This window comes from Spermophilus citellus, assembly GCF_964194105.1.
Source record: "Spermophilus citellus genome assembly, chromosome: 10".
In the NCBI taxonomy this organism is placed as follows: Eukaryota; Metazoa; Chordata; class Mammalia; order Rodentia; family Sciuridae; genus Spermophilus; species Spermophilus citellus.
This window is the reverse complement of record NC_138197.1, coordinates 83,175,389-83,192,918: the sequence shown is the minus strand read 5'-3', so window position 1 is coordinate 83,192,918 and position 17,530 is coordinate 83,175,389. Positions and strand designations below refer to the sequence as shown.

At 39.7% G+C, this 17,530-nt stretch overlaps 1 protein-coding gene across 1 annotated transcript in view; it reads left to right on the top strand.

Annotated features, from left to right (window-relative positions):
• Window positions 1-15,188: 15,188 nt before the first annotated feature.
• The window catches only part of PPM1H (protein phosphatase, Mg2+/Mn2+ dependent 1H), a 256,215-nt gene continuing 253,873 nt past the window's right edge, over window positions 15,189-17,530 (top strand). The window contains exon 1 of the mRNA XM_081311513.1: window positions 15,189-16,248. Coding sequence (XP_081167639.1) covers window positions 16,004-16,248 — 245 coding nt within the window. The 5' untranslated portion in view covers window positions 15,189-16,003. The remainder of the gene's footprint in view (window positions 16,249-17,530) is intronic.

The window sequence follows — 17,530 nt, the reverse complement described above, 5'->3', positions numbered from 1 at the left end:
AACCGTACTCTATGTTCAGCTTCTGTATTTTTCCAAGTAACCTAAGAACTTTTCCTCAAAAATAAAAATAGGGGCTCGGTCTGCACAAAGACATCATGAATGCATATTTAGTTTAATCTAGTCATAGACAAGAAACTTTAACAAAACACACCAATGTATTGAAGTTATTGTTCTTTGTAATTTAAGATAGTCAAGTGTTTTGCAACAATTCAGAATTATGTTTTGGTCCTCAGCACCCGTAGAACACACATACCAATGATTCCTCTACAAAGTGTTCTAACATTATGTAAATTTTTGTGGTGTCCAATTCAAAGGAACACAGTGGTTATTTAAGAGATCGAGGTTATCTTCCTTGGACAAACTTAGTTTTGTTTTTCCTAACAATAAGATAACAAATGAGAGCCAAGAGCCAGAGGTGCCCTTATGCCTCTTTCATTTTTGTAGAAAATCAGCCTTCCACTACAATTTTTGCTGACTGTCACAGGTCCTGACCTTTCCTTGAACAACGGTGGTGAGGAGTTAGCTGTTGCTATGATGGGCTGCCATCCTCGTAATCTAACCCTGGAACTGACTGAGCTGTAGAGTCTTTCTCACTGGCCCGCAAGCTAAAACAAACAAACAAGTAGATGTATGTTTTCAAAGAAAAGTGCTTCTGCTCAGAAAATTGTGTGACAGCAACTGGAGAAACAGAAAACTAAAGGGAGGGAACACACACACACACACACACACACAAATGGACAGAACTCTTCCAGAAAAGAGTGAGGTGGCATGTCTAACACAGAAGAAAACATTAAAAAAATAAAATAAAATAAAATCCTCATCCTTTTTTTTCCTCCTCTTAAATTGTGGGAAAAGAATCCATCTTGTTTGATAAATTGAAAATTTAAAAGAATTTGTAAAAGGAAGAGCAACAGACAGCACTAATTGTAATCTGGAAGGGAAATTCCTCAAAATAATAATTAAAGGGCTCCTTGAAAATCTATTTATGTGTGTTAGTATACTTGTTTTTAAAAATCAATAAATCTTGGCAACCATGTTGGTGTTTTAAAAATTCCCTAGTTTTTCCACAGCATGTTCAATGAAGACTAGAAACTTAAGGATGGTAAATCAAGTCCTAAAGTTAATAATTACTCTGATGTTTTCATTGGTAGGAATTGATTTGGTAAATAATATCCTTAGTATTTTATGTTTGCCAAGTACTGATCTTGCACTGAAAATGAGAACAGTTTTTTAAAGGTTAAAAACAAAAATAAATATTCCGATTTTCAGTTATATATATGAATAGAAAAAATTAGGGATAATTGATAGACATATATATATATCAATTTTATATATATATATATATATATCCCCATATATCTATACAGTCTCCAACTTACCGCGTCATAAGAGTGATGTGTATTCAGTAGAAACTATATGTTAAAATTTGAATTTCAATGTTTTCCCCAGCCTAGTGCTATGCATTATTCTCTTGAAAGCTGCAGCTCCAGGCAGCAGCACAATCACAAAGGGAAAATACCCGTGGGGTACAGAGTGTTGTGTTGCTGGACTATGATGTTTGAGAGGTGAAGTGTTATTACATGCATTCTTGACTTCCAGTATTTTCAGGATCAGTGGGTTCATCGGGACACAACGCCATCCTAAGTTGAGGGGCATCTGTATGCCTTTAGCGTGAAAACATTTTTACTTTTATTTTAATCTTTCTAATAAACAAGTGAAATCACACTGGAGCCTCTAGGAGGGAGCCATGGACCGCTTCTCCCACTCTCACTAAGTCCTGGCAAGGACAACATCAGGACTCAAGCTCCTACCAGGATTTAACTCAAACCCCCATGCTTACCTTCTCTAAGTCTCCTTCCTAGAAAACACCTTTCATAGAGTGGAATGAAAACGAACGTGGGGGAAATCAACTCCTTTGTTTAAAATTCTTTTCTGAGTAATTGAGACTGGGGTAGAAAGAAAAGGCAGTGCAAATTGTTCTTCTGAAATGTAGAACCAGGAGTGCTGTGCCTTCCATGTGTCTATGTATTGGAAACTCCATCCCCAATGTGGAGGTGTCGGGAGGTGAGACCTGGTAGATACATGTAAGTCCTGAGTAGATTCACGCTGTTATCAGTAGTGGGTTTGCTATCTCAGCAGTGGCTCCTTATAAAAAAACAAGTTGGGTCTACCATCTATCTTTCCTGTCAGGTGATACCTTTCAACCATGCTATGAGGCAGCAAGAAGGGCACTCAACAAAAAGGACCTCACCAGATGAGGTCCTTCAGTCTTGGACTTTTCCAGCCTTGGAGCTGTGAGAATTTTTTTTCTTTACAAAAATTACCTAATCTGTTATATTCTTTTTTATAACAGCAGAAGACAGACTAAGACAATATCTTAGTAAAAATGATGGCTAGCATTTATTAAATATCTACTATGTGTCAGGAACACTGTAAGCACTTTATATTTTTTGTTTTAGAGTCTTTCAGTGAGGAAAAATGCTGAATTACTTTACAAAGTTCTAGTGCCTTATTCTGATGAGCTTTATTGCTGAAAAAGCTCAGCAATAGAAGTGCTCTGGCTTATGAAGTCACAAGTTACAAAGAAGTTTCTTCAGAGTTCTCACCCTACTGCATTTTAGGACAATCAAAGTTAGTCTTTATGAAAACTAAGTTGGTTTTTAACCATATTGTTTTATAACCTTTGGTAATTTCTGAAAATTATTGTTTTCATGAATAATAGTGAAACAATGAAAAACAAATGTTTACTAAGAAATAAAAGATTGGTGAATGAGATATTCATTTTCTAGAAACCACTGAGGAAGGGGCTGGGATTGTGGCTCAGTGGTACAGCGGTTGCCTGATATGTATGAGGCACTGGGTTGGATTCTCAGCACCACGTATAAGTAAATGAATAAAATAAAGGTCTATCAACAACTAAAAAAAAAAAAAAGAAAAGAAACCAAATTTCAGATTGAAAATTCAGGAACAGATATTTTCCACATATTTGTTTATGCTTCAGTAGTGAGGACAAAGGTATTCATTACAGGATCACTCAAAATACAATTATTTATCTGCTTTCAATCTTTTGAATGTATACCAAGGAATGGAATCGCTGGATTATATGGGAATTCTACTTTTAAATTTTGGAAGAACCTCAAAAGCTACTATTTTCTATGGTAGGTGCACCACCAACAGTGCATGAGGGTCCTGATTTCACTGTATCCTCATCAACACTTGCTATTTTATGGTTTTTTGTTTGTTTTTTTTTTTTCAAGAGAGAGAGACAGAGAGAGAGAATTTTAATATTTACTTTTTAGTTTTCGGCGGACACAACATCTTTCTTTGTATGTGGTGCTGAGGATCGAACCCAGGCCGCACGCATGCCAGGCAAGCGCGCTACGGCTTGAGCTACATCCCCAGCCCCAATTTTATGGTTTTTTAATTGTCATCCTAATGGTGGGTGAGTTCTGATTTAAATTCCCTTAGTAACTAGTGATGTTAACCATCTCTTCATGGGCTTGTTGATCTTTCCCATATTTTCTTAGTGTCTATTTAAGTCCTTTCTCCAAAATAGGGTAGTTTGTTTTTCTGTTGTTTTCAATTCTTGATGGATAATAATCACATAACAGATACATGACTTACAAATATTTTCTCCCATATTGTGGTTACCTGTTTACTCTTTTAATAGTGGCTATTAATGTACAAGGTGTCTTAATTTTTTTAAAGTCTGGTTTGTCTATTTTTTCTTTTGTTGCCTGTAGTTTTGATGTCATGTCCAAGAAATCACTACCAAGTCCAGTGTCATGAAGTTTTGCCCTATATTTTATTCTAAGAATGCTTTATTCTAAGTTTTATTTCTTACATTTAGGTCATGGAGCCATTTTGAGTCAATTTTAAATAATGGTATTAGGTGAGAGTCCAAGTTCACTTTGTATATGGATATTCAGTTTTTAAGCACCATTTTTTAAAAACAACCTGCCCTTTCTCCACTGAATGGTGTTGGCACACTTGTTGAAAATCATTTTTCAACTCTATTCCACTGGTCTATATGATTGTCTTATGCCAATACACCACCGTTTTGCTTACTGTAGCTTGGTAGCAAATTTTAAAACCAGGAATTTAAAAAAAATTCCATTACATTCAAATTTAGGACACAGTTGTCTTATCCAGATGTACGAAATTAAACATTTTCAGCATGTAGAAGCACCTGGTTTGTATATTGAAACAGACTGAATTTGTCCCACCTGCCACATACACAATTAAGAACAAAATTCCTCCTGCTGAGAAAGGAAGTTAACTCTGCACCCTGACAGGTGACGAAGGGGCTGAAAGGGAAGATCACCCCCCTGCCAACACAGGGTAACTAAATCTGCATGTATGTATTTTCCTGCCTGTTGTCCCATGTTCACCCTCTTCAGGCCAACTAAATCTACATATGTTGTCAACTGGCTTTTGTTTCTTTAAATTGTCACTATTTCTGTGGACCAATCTAGCTGTCTCTCTCCAATTTAATCAAGCTGCATAGGTTCATTTTTACCTTTTATCATTTTTGTCTATTTCTTAAATGGGTGGGCAGCTGAGATCCAGGCAGGGTCCCTGGGTGACGCTGCCAGTACTGAGAACATTTATATTAATTTGGGTAAACTCCTGGACACCAACATTATGGATACTGACCTAGGTTTATGAACCTTTTACTCCATCTTCTTTTATTTCTAAAAAGCACTTCTAAATTTTTCAAATTTGGCTTTTAAGTGACACACTTATTATTGCTGTCTCCTTTTTGCCATAATCATTTTTTACTCACTTTCTCAAACATTACATATAGTATATGATAAATATTACAGATGCAAGGAGGAAAAAAGATAGTCAATTCATTTGTATGGCAGGAATCAGACAGTTGCAACACAATATGATGTTCTGTAATTATGGATACGGTTATGTAAAAGTTCTAAGGAAGATTGTAACTGCCGAAAGGATGTGGGAGATATGAAATAATCAGAGTTAGCCACCAGATGTGTGGAGAGGGACAGAAGGAGGGGCTTCCGGCATCTTAGGCAAAGGAAAGCAGCATGTTCAAACAAGGGAGGCAGGGCCAAGGACATCAGAGAGTACGAATAGCAAGTAATTGATAAGGCTGACACAGGGAGTTGTTGGAACAGAGGAAAGGTTAACCTGTGACTAGAAAGGTAATGTGTCACCATCTATCAAGGCTCATACAAAGCACTTAATCAACTGGCCAGTTAGAGTATAAAACTGGGAAGGAAGTAACATCACCAGGTGCTGTGTGGTGACAGCTCTTTTTAGCTTTGCTTGAAAGACAGCTCCACCCAAACACCAGCAAGTCTGCCATAGAAGTCTGAGATCAGGAGGAGCTGAGCCAACTCAGTAATTTAACTGTGGAACAGACTGGGGGAGAGAGACTTGCAAGGCATTTGGAAGGCAGATTCAACAAAACTGGTTGACAGATTGGGTAGGAGAATCTGAGAAAGGGGGAGGGATGGAAGATGCCTCCCATATTTCTGGATTGGGTAGGAGGATGTTGATGTCATCAGCTGAGACTATAGTATCAGGAGGAGGAGCAGAAGCATCCAGAAGAGATAATGAATTCTATTTATGACATGTTCAATTTGAGGTGGCTGTGGGATATGCAAGATGAGAATGTGGAGTTAGATTAAAAACCTTTGAGGCAATTAAACTAAAAATATTACAAAACCATACAATGAAGGAAGCTGTGGGGACCCATTTGGCCCTCCAGACTTGGAATAAAAATAATTTTAAGATGAAGACATTTTATTTTTTTTTCCAGTAATGGGGGGGGGATGGCAGTGTTAAACCCAGGGATGTTCTACCACTAAGCTGTATATCCAGCCCTATTTCAATACAGGCTTTTCCTAAATAACCCAGGCTGACCCCTAACTTACAATTCTCCTGCCTCAACCTCCTAAATTGCTGGGATTACAGGTGTGCACCACTACACCTTACAGGCATTTGATATTAAACACTGTAAGAAAAAAATCTTCTCAGAGCTTCTCATAAATGACTATAAGCAACTTCTGGGAAATGAGGGTGATGATGGGGTTCAGGGCATGCTACCCCAAAGCATGGCACCTTGGCATTTGAGGAAACAGCAGAAACAGGAAGGCCTCTATCTGACCCTCTCTTATCCTTCTCCCTGAAGAGGTCATTCTCTGAATGACATCCCAGAGATATCTTTCTAGTACCCAGAGGAAAGGGATAACCTCATCTCTAGAGACAGCAGGACACAGGGAAAAATATGAACAACAGGCCTTATTAAATTGCCTTAGGTTTACTTCCATGAGCTCATACTCCTTTATCTAATCATACCTTTCCACACTGTGCTGTTGTGCCTCAGACTGAGCATAAAAATACACAAGTTTCCCTGATTCTGTGGTGCTTCATTTCATACATGTAAATGTATGAATAAGACTTTATGTATGTCTTTTGTTATAAAGGCCCCAACCACGAATCAGCAATAGGTAGGGAAAGAAATTTCTTCTCTCTTCCATTACCAAAGCCCCCGACAAAGGAGGAAGTATGTCTTGACACACCCTATCACTAGGTTCATGGCTGAGACCCCTATAACAAAAGACAGGTTAATAAGCGAAAAAAAAGCATACAATGTTACCTAATTGTTTTTTCTGTTGTTTGTTTTTGTTTTTGTTGTTTTACAACATGGGAGCCTTCATAAGGAAATGAAGACCTGAGCAAAGGAATAAACCTGTGTATTTTTTTATGGCACATTTGATTTTTTTTAAAAAGTAGGTATCAATGAAGAAATAGAATTGGATTAAAAAATTAATTTCCAATGATAATAAACAAATAAACAAAGCAAGACCTTCTTGTTCAGATTCTTCTCTGTGTTTCCCTGTTGTCAGAAATAAGGATGTTCTTTTCTTCCCAGGTATAGGAAGGGTCTCTTTTGAATGAGGGTCTTCTGTCCTGCTTCATGGAAGGTCAGAAAATCCTTCCTCGTTTTTATGACCTTCTTCAGGGGAGAAGGACAGTTGGAAGGCTAGTGTGACCTTCTTGATTATTTTCTCAAATGCCAAGGTGACATGCCTTGATGTAGCTTGTTCTGAACGCTCTCATTTCTCTAAGGGGGGTTTCATGGCCATAAAGAAAACAGAACACTCATATCTGAGTAAACATTACTATAATTTTTTAATTTTTTCCATTTGTTCTTTTAAAAGTATGTTTTCTTTTTTTTTTTAGTGAGAGAGGGGAGAGAGAGAGAGAGAGTGTGAGAGAGAGAATTTTTAATATTTATTTTTTAGTTCTCGGCGGACACAACATCTTTGTTGGTATGTGGTGCTGAGGATCGAACCCGGGCCGCACGCATGCCAGGCGAGCGCGCTACCACTTGAGCCATATCCCCAGCCCCTAAAAATATGTTTTCTAAAGAAACCTATTTGTCCTTCCCATAGACTTTTCTCCTCATCCCTTTTCCTTATTAAGTATATGAGCCTAAATTCCAACTAGCCTTTTGAGTTACTCATCCCTGAGTGTTTGTGCATGCATGGACATTGCACGTATAAACTAATTCTTTCTTTCTTTTTTTTTTTTTTTTACTAATTTGTCTTTGATCAGTTTAATTTGCGGACCTCCATCAGAAGAACATGATAGCAAAGGGAAAACTTTTCCTTCTGAATCTAAGCCTTTGTCCCCAAACAGCAGGAAAATGGAAGTGGAGACCTGAATGGAATTTACAGGAAAGTTCAGAATCAAGGGCTAATAAATAGCATTGGTACTTTTCCAAGATTTTATTAGCATAAATTTTGACCAATAGTGTTGGGCCCAAGAGCTATATAAACTACTATACTAGTACATTAAGGCAGTAACCTACTATTGGGTCCCCTCTCACCCTATATGAGTTCTGTCTCTTTTATTCTCACTTGAAAAAAATCCCAGTCCTTTCACCCTTGCCTTCTGTTATTGTCCATGGATTTCATTCTTCTCATTTGTGGGATAAAAACCCAGAAAGAAATTGGTGGTTATCTGCTGGCATCTGCAGCAACACTAAAGGGCACAGCCCACCATTAAAATCTGCAACACACCCCTCAATAGTAGTGGAGAAGAATCCAACCACTCAGAGCTGACACGTCGTCAGGCATCTCCTCCTGTGATTAGCTGCTAACACGTAAACAGGCTTTCTCAACTGCAGAGGTCTACAGCTTTCATAGACCTCCACCCAGGAGCAGAAGTGGAAAAGTAAATTTTGTTTCAAACTCCAGTTTCACTTCCCTGCAAAGACCAAGAACGCTTTGGTTATTCTAATAGTGGCCATGTTGGTACCTTTGAAAAAATGACCAAGAATGTAGTTACTTAAACATTTTATTCATATCTAATATATATATATATATATATATATATATATATATATATATATATATTGCTATGACATATATGAATTTATTATAAATGCAAATGTATATAAATGCATTTATACAAATGTATGTATATATTTATTTATTTATTTTTATTTTTCCTGTTCCTGCTTCGCATATGACAGAAATATATGCATAGACATATATTGGGTAATCCAGTCCTGAGAGATGATCAGGAGGCAGTAGTCAATTTTACTTCCTTCTCTACAGCTTCCCATATGCTGAAGAATTCTCATATCTGCCCACAGCAAATGTACTCAGGGTTCTGCACTAACAGCCCATGGAAATCAAACAAAAAGGGTAGGTTCATACATTTCTGAATAGAAACAGCTCATGAATCTCATTCAGCTTGTTCTGTATCCATTTAGAGTAGAACATATGGGTCACTGGTTGTTTTCTTATTTGACATATTCCCTGCACCTTCATGTCTTCCTGCCCATTAAGTAAAAAGTACAAGTTTCCAATGTGTCAGTATTTCTCAAATGTTTGTATCAGAACCACCTGAAGGACTGACAAAGCTAAATTGTTGGATCCTACTCCAGGGGTTCTGAGTCAGTAGGTCTGAGAGAGGGAATTAACTTTTTTAAGTGAATCTTGGTGAGGGGTGATCTTGGTGAGGGGGCAGGTGATCTCGATGAGGGGGCTCGTGAGTGGAAGGGTAGGGGGCACCACAATCTGACATTCCAATTTTCCGAAGCCAAAGCAATTAGAAAAGAATTGATACAATTACCCAGTTATGACAAGAAATTAATTTTTTAATTTACAAAAGTAGGCACATGGCAGAAGTTGATAAAAGTAGGATATGTTCATTATAGATGTCATATTGGGAGGGGCATCCTGCTTTTGAATAAAAGAAGAGATTATTTGCTGTGACACTAAATTTTATTTTGGTTTTGGAAAGATGACCCTAAAAATATTTACAGACAAGCATAAGAAATCTAATTTGATTCAAAATACAACTGATGACAAAAAGGACAAAGCAGCCAATTTTGTACTTCAACACCTCCTAGCTTGCTGTCATATGTACTGTTTATAGATGGATACTGATCCCTTGAGAGAATAAAGAGTAATTTGGGTTTAAGGTCTTAGTGAAGGAGCTATCTTTAGATGCTTAATTTCTGAATTTTTGTGAATCACATGTACTTCTCTGAACAAACACTGACTTTCCTATTCAAGGAACAACCTGCATTTGTTACTTTAGTAAAGCCACCATCTTGGAAAAATAATTCTGATACAATGATTTTCATATGGCAGCAGAACAGAGGTGATAGGTCGTATTTTAAAAGGGAAGTTGATAAGGTAAAAGCTTGGAAACATGTTGGTAACATTATAATCTTCTTTTTTAAAGACACTTTTTTTCAGCTGAAGAGAATTTGGAATTTCCACATTACTTTAGCACAACCCAGGCAGTAGCTACCAACTTAGAAACAAGTTCTACCTAAACCTCACTGGCAAGTAGTTGGTCTAGAATTTGGAACAATTTCTAAATGACATGATTGCACTTACAACATCTAAGGTAGCTAATGGGTTGTTTTATTTCCAGATCCATTAAATTGAAAAAAAAAAACTTGCAAATTCTTCAAGATAACTGAGGTACCAGATCTTTGCTTGGAAATGGTAGGAAACAATATTTTGTAAGGTTGACTTTCTGTAAAGAAAGCACATGATTGTTTCATTACTAAACGGAAATACTACTTATCCCCCCCGCCTCTCCCCCTTATGGTGCTGAGGATTAAACTCGGGACCTTGTGCATGTGAGGCACACACTCTACCAACTGAGCCATATCCCCAGCCCCTGGAAATACTACTTATTTCTATAAAATAATTAACACTATGGCGTAATTACTAGCTGTGTGGTCTGGGGCAAATCATTTATACACTTCCCAACTTCTGTTTCCTCAAGAGTAAACTGGTAGTGTAGGTGAAGAGCATTAGAAATAATGTTTACTTTGTGCCTCTGGTTGAGAGCACTGGGAGCCATGTATGTAAGCTCACCCTCCCGCATAATGCAGGGTGTTGTCGTGATGCTCATCTATTTAATCACCCCTTCTATACCTAGAGTACTAGGAATGTACATGCTGTTCTAACTTATTATCAAAATAATTCTACAATGTAAATATTGTTCTTTTCATTATTAAAAGTGAAGAATATAAAAAGGAAATGTTTAATATTTTAATATTAAAAACTAGTCCCTACAAAAGAAAACAGATTTAACTAAAGAAGGGTATTTAACTAGAGAAGGGTATTTAACTAGAGCAGGCTAACATCAGTTATAACATTTCTAACTACCAACTCACATATCCATACAGCCACCCTATAAAAATATTTTTTGTTTCATAGTCTGAGAAAAAGCCCATTTCAGAGTGTAAAGTAGATAGTATAGTACAAGGAATTATGTGAAAGAGATTCTGATTCATACATTCCCACATCAGTTACAAAGCTGTGATTCCTGTCTCTCGGACAATGTAGGATGGGAGAGGATAGTCCATAGAAGGTGGGCAATAAGAAGTCATGGGAAAGTCAGGTGTACTCTATTGATTGAAGGGACCAACTATTCCTAAACCAAGTGTTTATAATCTAAGGAATGTTTGCATTCATGAGTGTGTATTTTGCTGACACTTTATAACCTTACTAAATATTTGATATACATAAAACTCTTGTTTTATAAGAAAACTGACACTTATAAATACACAGTATTGTTTTCTTTGGAGAAATAAGTAGCCAATCCCTTTCAATAAAACAGGGATTTCCAGATAATACATTACTTCATACTAAACCAGAATTCAAACTATTTCTGAAGCAAAAACAAGTTAATATTACCCTGGTTTATGATCTATATCAGGTCACTAGATTCATATAAAGGAGATTTAGTATCCTTATTATTACCAATCTGAATATTAACTGAAATTGATGAAGCCTTTTATCAGACCTCAAGTGGTGAAAGTTATGCTTATAGATAGAACAGATCTTAAAGGATAAAGCTAGCAAGGTCTTAAGAAAAATCGAGGGCATGCTGGGGTTACAGCTTCATGACAGAGCTTTTATCTAGCACACATGTGGCCCTTGGATTCAAGACCCAACTCCATTAAAGAAAGGAGTAGTGTATCAAAATAACAGATTTGATCAAGTTAAAGAGATTTTAGCTTTTCCCTTCCCTGAATGAGATCCTGCCCCCACTTCCCAGGGTTTGGCTATGTTGCCCAGAACTGCTGAGCTCAAGAGGTATGCCTGCCTCAGCCTCCTGAGTAGCTGAGACTACAGGCATGCACCAGCACACCTAGTTATTGGGATTTTAAAAAAATAATTAATTTATCATCAGAACTCTACTACTTTTAGGGTTATGATAGGTGCTAGAAATACAAACATGGACAAGAATATTCTTACCTTGTAGGATTTCTACTGGGAAGACATGTAAACTCTAATTACAACACAGGAAGGTTACCACCATAAAAGAAGCTTAAATCTAGAGCTTTGGAAGGGATGATTTCTGGAAAGGCATCTGTTATATTTCCTCTGGACTGATTTTCATGTGAGCTTTCCCTTTCTTCTTGAAACAAATAAAATGCCTCCGATGTGTATGTGTTTAATTTTTCTTCCTTTTATTCTCTTCACCAATCTTCCCCCCAATGATAACATCCAAACTAAGAAATTAATATTGGAACTACATTTCAGTTCTTGTTTCCATGGTCCCCGATCTGTGACAGTTCCAGTCTTTCCCTGCCTTTTAGAATCTTGACACTTTTAAACACACTGAGTCAGATATTTTTTAGAACATCCTCAGATGAGATTTGACTAATTTTTTAATGAATATACTGAGATTATGACTCTTTTGAGTTCATCATGTCAGGGATAGAGGATGTTAGTTAATACGTGTCACCTTAACCTCTGCTTGGTTAAACTGTAAACTTCTGAATGAGATATCTCCAATTATATGTAGGTGTGTTGCATAAACATTTAACACAGCACACACTCTGTTATCCATTATGTCTAGGATAAGATTAGAATATCCCTTTTAAGCTTTTGTTGTAGAACCATTGCTTTTTTTTTTTTTTTTTTTTTTTTTTTTTTTTGTACAAGCAAATGAATCCAGGGGCACTTAAACCACCCAGCCCTTCCCCCACCTTTTTTTTTTTTTTACTGTGTGTAATATCTTCTTTTTTATTTGTTCTAATTAGTTATACGTGACAGTAGAATGCATTTTGACACATCGTACACAAATGGAGCACAACTTCTCATTCCTCTGGCTGCACATGATTAGAATCACATCAGTAGTGCAATCATACATGCATATAGAGTAATAATGTTCGTCTCATTCCACCATCTTTTCCACCCTACATCCCCTTCCCTCCCCTCATTCCCCTTGCCCAATCCAAAGTTCCTCTATTCTTCCCAAGCGCCACCCCAACCCCCATTACAGATCAGTATCCGCTTATCAAAGAAAACATTCAGCCTTTGGTTTTGTGGGTTTGGCTTATTTTGCTTAGCATAATATTCCCCACCTCTATCCATTTACCTGCAAATGCCATCATTTCATTCTTCTTTAAAGCTGAGTAATATTCCATTGTGCATATATATCACATTTTCTTTATCCATTATGGAGATTCCTCAGAAAACTTGGAACGTAACCACCATTTGACCCAGCTATCCTATTCCTCTCTTTACACCCAAAGGACTTAAAAACAGCATACTACAGGGAGACAGCCACATCAATGTTTACAGCAGCTCATTTCACAATAGCTAAACTATGGAACCAACGTAATCCCCAGCCTTTTTTATATTTTATACTTTATTTATATACTTTTTTATATTTTATATCAAGTTGCTCAGGACCTCACTAAGTTGCTGAGACTGGCTTTGAACTTGTGATCCTCCTGCCTCAGCCTCCTAAACTGCTGGCATTACAGGTGTGAGCCACCATGCCGGGTGAACAATTGCCTTTTAACATTGTGTTTTGTATATTTTGGTAACTAAATTTTATTGAGTTGAATTTAATATGGTCTTCCCTTCATTTCACTTAATAGAAAAGTTTTAGTATTGACATTAAGTAGGATTTTTTTAAAAATTCTGATCTGTGATTTTCAATTTAAAAGTAGTACCTGATAATGGTATATTATAAATAGATAAAATCCAATGATACAGAGCCATAAAGACAAAAAAGTAAGACTAACAATTTCCACAGGCTTCCATTCCCCTCTCAAACAGCACAAATTATTAATTATTTAATCATTTGGCATAATTAAATTTGATAATATTAGCAAGATTTGTGAACCAATGTTTTCCAAGAAGTTGTCTTTCTGCTTTTCCATAACCTAATTTTTTCCTACCACAGAAAAGTGTTGATTTGTCATTTAGCTTTGCACAGCAAACTTTGACCTGCAAACAGAAATACTTTCTTTAGACTATTTCTGTAATAAGAGATGGAAATATGGTTTCTGATTTTAATGAGTGGTAGCCGTCCTTCTTAGAGGGATCCCTGAGAATAAGTGACTTTCACACCTATTACAGGTATAATTTCTGGAAAGATCTGTGTTACTGGATTCAAATGATGCAGTGATCAGGAGTTGAGAGACCCTTGAAGTGCTACACACTATATATAAGGCCCAGTCAGTCCTGTCACCCCCCCCCCCAATCCCTCATTCAACTTGTGAGTTTGAATACTTTAATGGAATATTCATTTTGGAAATACTTACATATAGACCTTGGATGCTTTTCATAACAACATAATCTCATTGCTTGACTCGTAATACTATAGCTTTGTTTATTAAATGATTTTATGCCATCAATAAGACTGCACCATTTAAAATCCTGCCCCCATTTTAACAGAGGGAAAAGGGAATCAAGATAAAGTTACATTTCTGCCTTATGAGAGCATTAAAAGAACACAGTAATGGCATTTCACTAACCATTTGAAATACTGCCATCTTTTTCATAATTATTTGGTGTATAGTTGAACTTGAATACCTGCTCATGAAAAAGTCAAAAAAGAAAACACAAACGAAGAAGGAGAAAGAGGAGGAGATCAGTGCGGTTTGCCCAGGCCTCCCATAACAGTAAGAATTCCGATTCCTCTTCTGGGAATTGGCCTCTTCTCTAACACCTGGGCCACTCACTGAGAAGAATGAGGGTCTGTATTCCCTCCCCAACTCCAAGGAAGCTGTTCAGTGCATAACTGCACAAGTAACACAGAGTCCTGGCAAATTAAACGGTAGGTAAACATAGGAACAGGATATGGAATAAGTAAACATGAATAGGATACTAGTATTAATAATGCAAAAATTCCAACAACAACAACAACAAAAAAAACTTAAGGCCAATATTTAACAAATGTTATCCTTGATGAAGCACATTCACTATTTCACCCTCATTTTTCTGTTTAGTTTTAATATAAAATTACCAAAAATATTTTATCATTGCAAGAACCTAATCATTTTTTAACTTTAGCATTTGAGTTGTTGCATTGTTTCTTTAGCTTTACACGTGCTCTTTGATAATTCTGTTGGAATGTTTTTTAAAAAGAAAATAAAATACAGCTACAGTAAGTAGCTCCATAGTAAACAGAATCAGCTTTGAAAAGATAACTTCTGTTGCTACGTTGGGGAAAAATACTTATACAAATTTGTTAAACAACTGAGTACGGGTTAAAACAGTGCTTGTTTCTGATTTCTTAGAGATCTTATTCTTAGAGAGCTTATTGTAGGTTCGAAACAGGTTTGCTCCTCAGAAATGATGCATGAGATGGTAATGAAAGAAAAACAAAAGTAATTCTACAAAGCGTGGGGGTGGGGGGGACACTTTTAATGATTTCTGTGCAATCGGTGTGGGGTTCAGTCTCTTCTACCATGTGGTTCTTCTCATTTCCATCGCAGGACTTGGAGCGGTCCCGGTCATGATTGTACCTGTCTCCTTTTTCCTCTCCAGATCCCGAAGTTTTCCTTTCCGGAGGGCAAAGGCAGTCTTGCTCCCGGAGTGGATGCCTCAACTGGCTTCGCCCCAATGCCGCGAGCCACGTGACAACCCCTAACACCTGTACTGCCACCGGCTCACAGCGCCCCCAACCCCTCCGCCAGGTACCGACCCGGCTGGTCTCCCTCTCCCTTAGGAGGTCAAGGTCCTGGTGTAAGCCTCTCTCGGACCGGCAGGGGAGGGGCTGAGCCACGGCCACAGCCGCAGACTGAGCCTTTGCAGCCTGATTATCACATGACACGGCGGCGGTAGCCGTGGCAGCAGCCGCCGCGGCTCCGCTGGCTCTCCGGGTGGGCTCAGTTCCGCGCACGCAGGAGCTGAGCGCAGGGGGCGGGGAAGGGACCTGCTGCAGCGGCGGCCAGCCGGCCGCTCCCGGAGCGCTCGGTGTCTCTCCTGACCGGCCCGCCCGCTCCATGTCGCTCCGTTGCGGAAGTGTAGCTGGGGGAGGAGGCGGCGGCGGCGGCACCGAGTACAGGAGGCCGGGGCTCGGCCCCCTGCAGCACTAAGCTCCAGGAGCCCCGTGCGGCGCGCCCCAGCGGCCCGGCTTCCCGTGCGCCCGGCGCCCGCCGCAGCCTGCATGACCCGCGCTGAGCCTTGCCCGGCCGCCGCTGCAGCCTCCAGCTCGCACCGCTGCTGCCGGGCGCCGGAGTAATATGCTAACTCGAGTGAAATCTGCCGTAGCCAATTTCATGGGCGGCATCATGGCTGGCAGCTCAGGCTCTGAGCACGGCGGCGGCGGCTGCGGAGGCTCGGACCTGCCCCTGCGCTTCCCCTACGGGCGGCCGGAGTTCCTCGGGCTGTCTCAGGACGAAGTGGAGTGCAGCGCTGACCACATCGCCCGCCCCATCCTCATCCTCAAGGAGACCCGGCGGCTGCCCTGGGCCACTGGCTACGCAGAGTGAGTGTAGCGACACCGGCGGCGCCCCTGCTCTCCTCGCGGCCCTTCCCCGCACGGTTCCAGCCTTTCCCTGCTTCTGGGATCCAGGGCTCCCCACTGGCTGCCGCAATCCAGGCCTCGGCGGGGACCGCTTTACTTAACTGGTCATTTCCCTCTTCTCCCCCTCCCCCTTCCCTCACCCCCCAGGACACGGCGTCTCTCCAACCCTAGTTATGGGTGGTGAAGCAGAGGGTAGCAGTTGCTGGACCGTGGGAAAGCTGAGGTTGACCAGGTCCGTGAATCCGGGGGCTGTGACACTTGGGGGGAAAAGTGGCCAGAACAGCTCTGCTGAAGTTAAAACGTAGTAGGAGAATCTGGTATCTGTGCGCCCACCCTCAAAAAAAAAAAAAAAAAAAAAAATCTTGTACCTCCCTGTGGAGAGTTTGTGGGGGTAGAGGCTTGAAAGATCTGTCGCCGCGCCTGGGGGCGGGTGTCTGAATTCAGGAGGTGGCGGTGTTCATATGCGTGATTGTACATTTCGGAAGATCTCAGTTTCTACCAGGTCCACCTGAGTTCGTTGGATTCTGCTTGACCAGGTAGTTAACGCTGGCGTTCGGCAAATGCCAATACTATTTCCCCCAGTCCTTGGAGAGGATGGAAACTTATTCCAGATGTCTAATACAACGTTTTGGTAATCAGCTTTGGCGATTAAGTGAGCGTTTGAGTGATTTGCTCTTTTAAACACTGATTGGGTTAGGTTGACAGCCTGGAGTGGAAGGGAGAAAGGAGGGAGTGAAGATTTTATTGCCCTTCCTTTACTTGATGACCACTTCTCCATTGACTATTAATAGCCCATCTTATGAATGGTAGGATAAGTAACGCCCCGCCCCATCTACTATTTAAGCTTTACGAAATTGGAAGTGAGAGACAGTATTTAGATCAGAACTCTCAAGTTTATAATGACACTATGGGTGCAAAAAGTGCATTCTAAACCCGGGTGCCTATCATACCTGCCTCTTTTCCTTTAACCTCATCCGCTTTATAATCTTGGCCCTCCCCTACCCGTGCATAGCTTCGCTCGCTGATTGGTTCATCCCCAAACCAATCAGGTTCCCCTACGCCTGGGCGCCGGGATGCTGACCCGGTTCTGGTGGCCCGGATACCCCGAGGCACCAGAATCTTCACTCCAGGTTCCGGGGCAAGAGAAGGTTTGAAAGGCACTCTGCCTAGAATCTCGAATTCTCGTTTCCATCCCACATCATCCTTTAACCGGTCCTGCATGAGCTTCTGCATAAATGGGGGT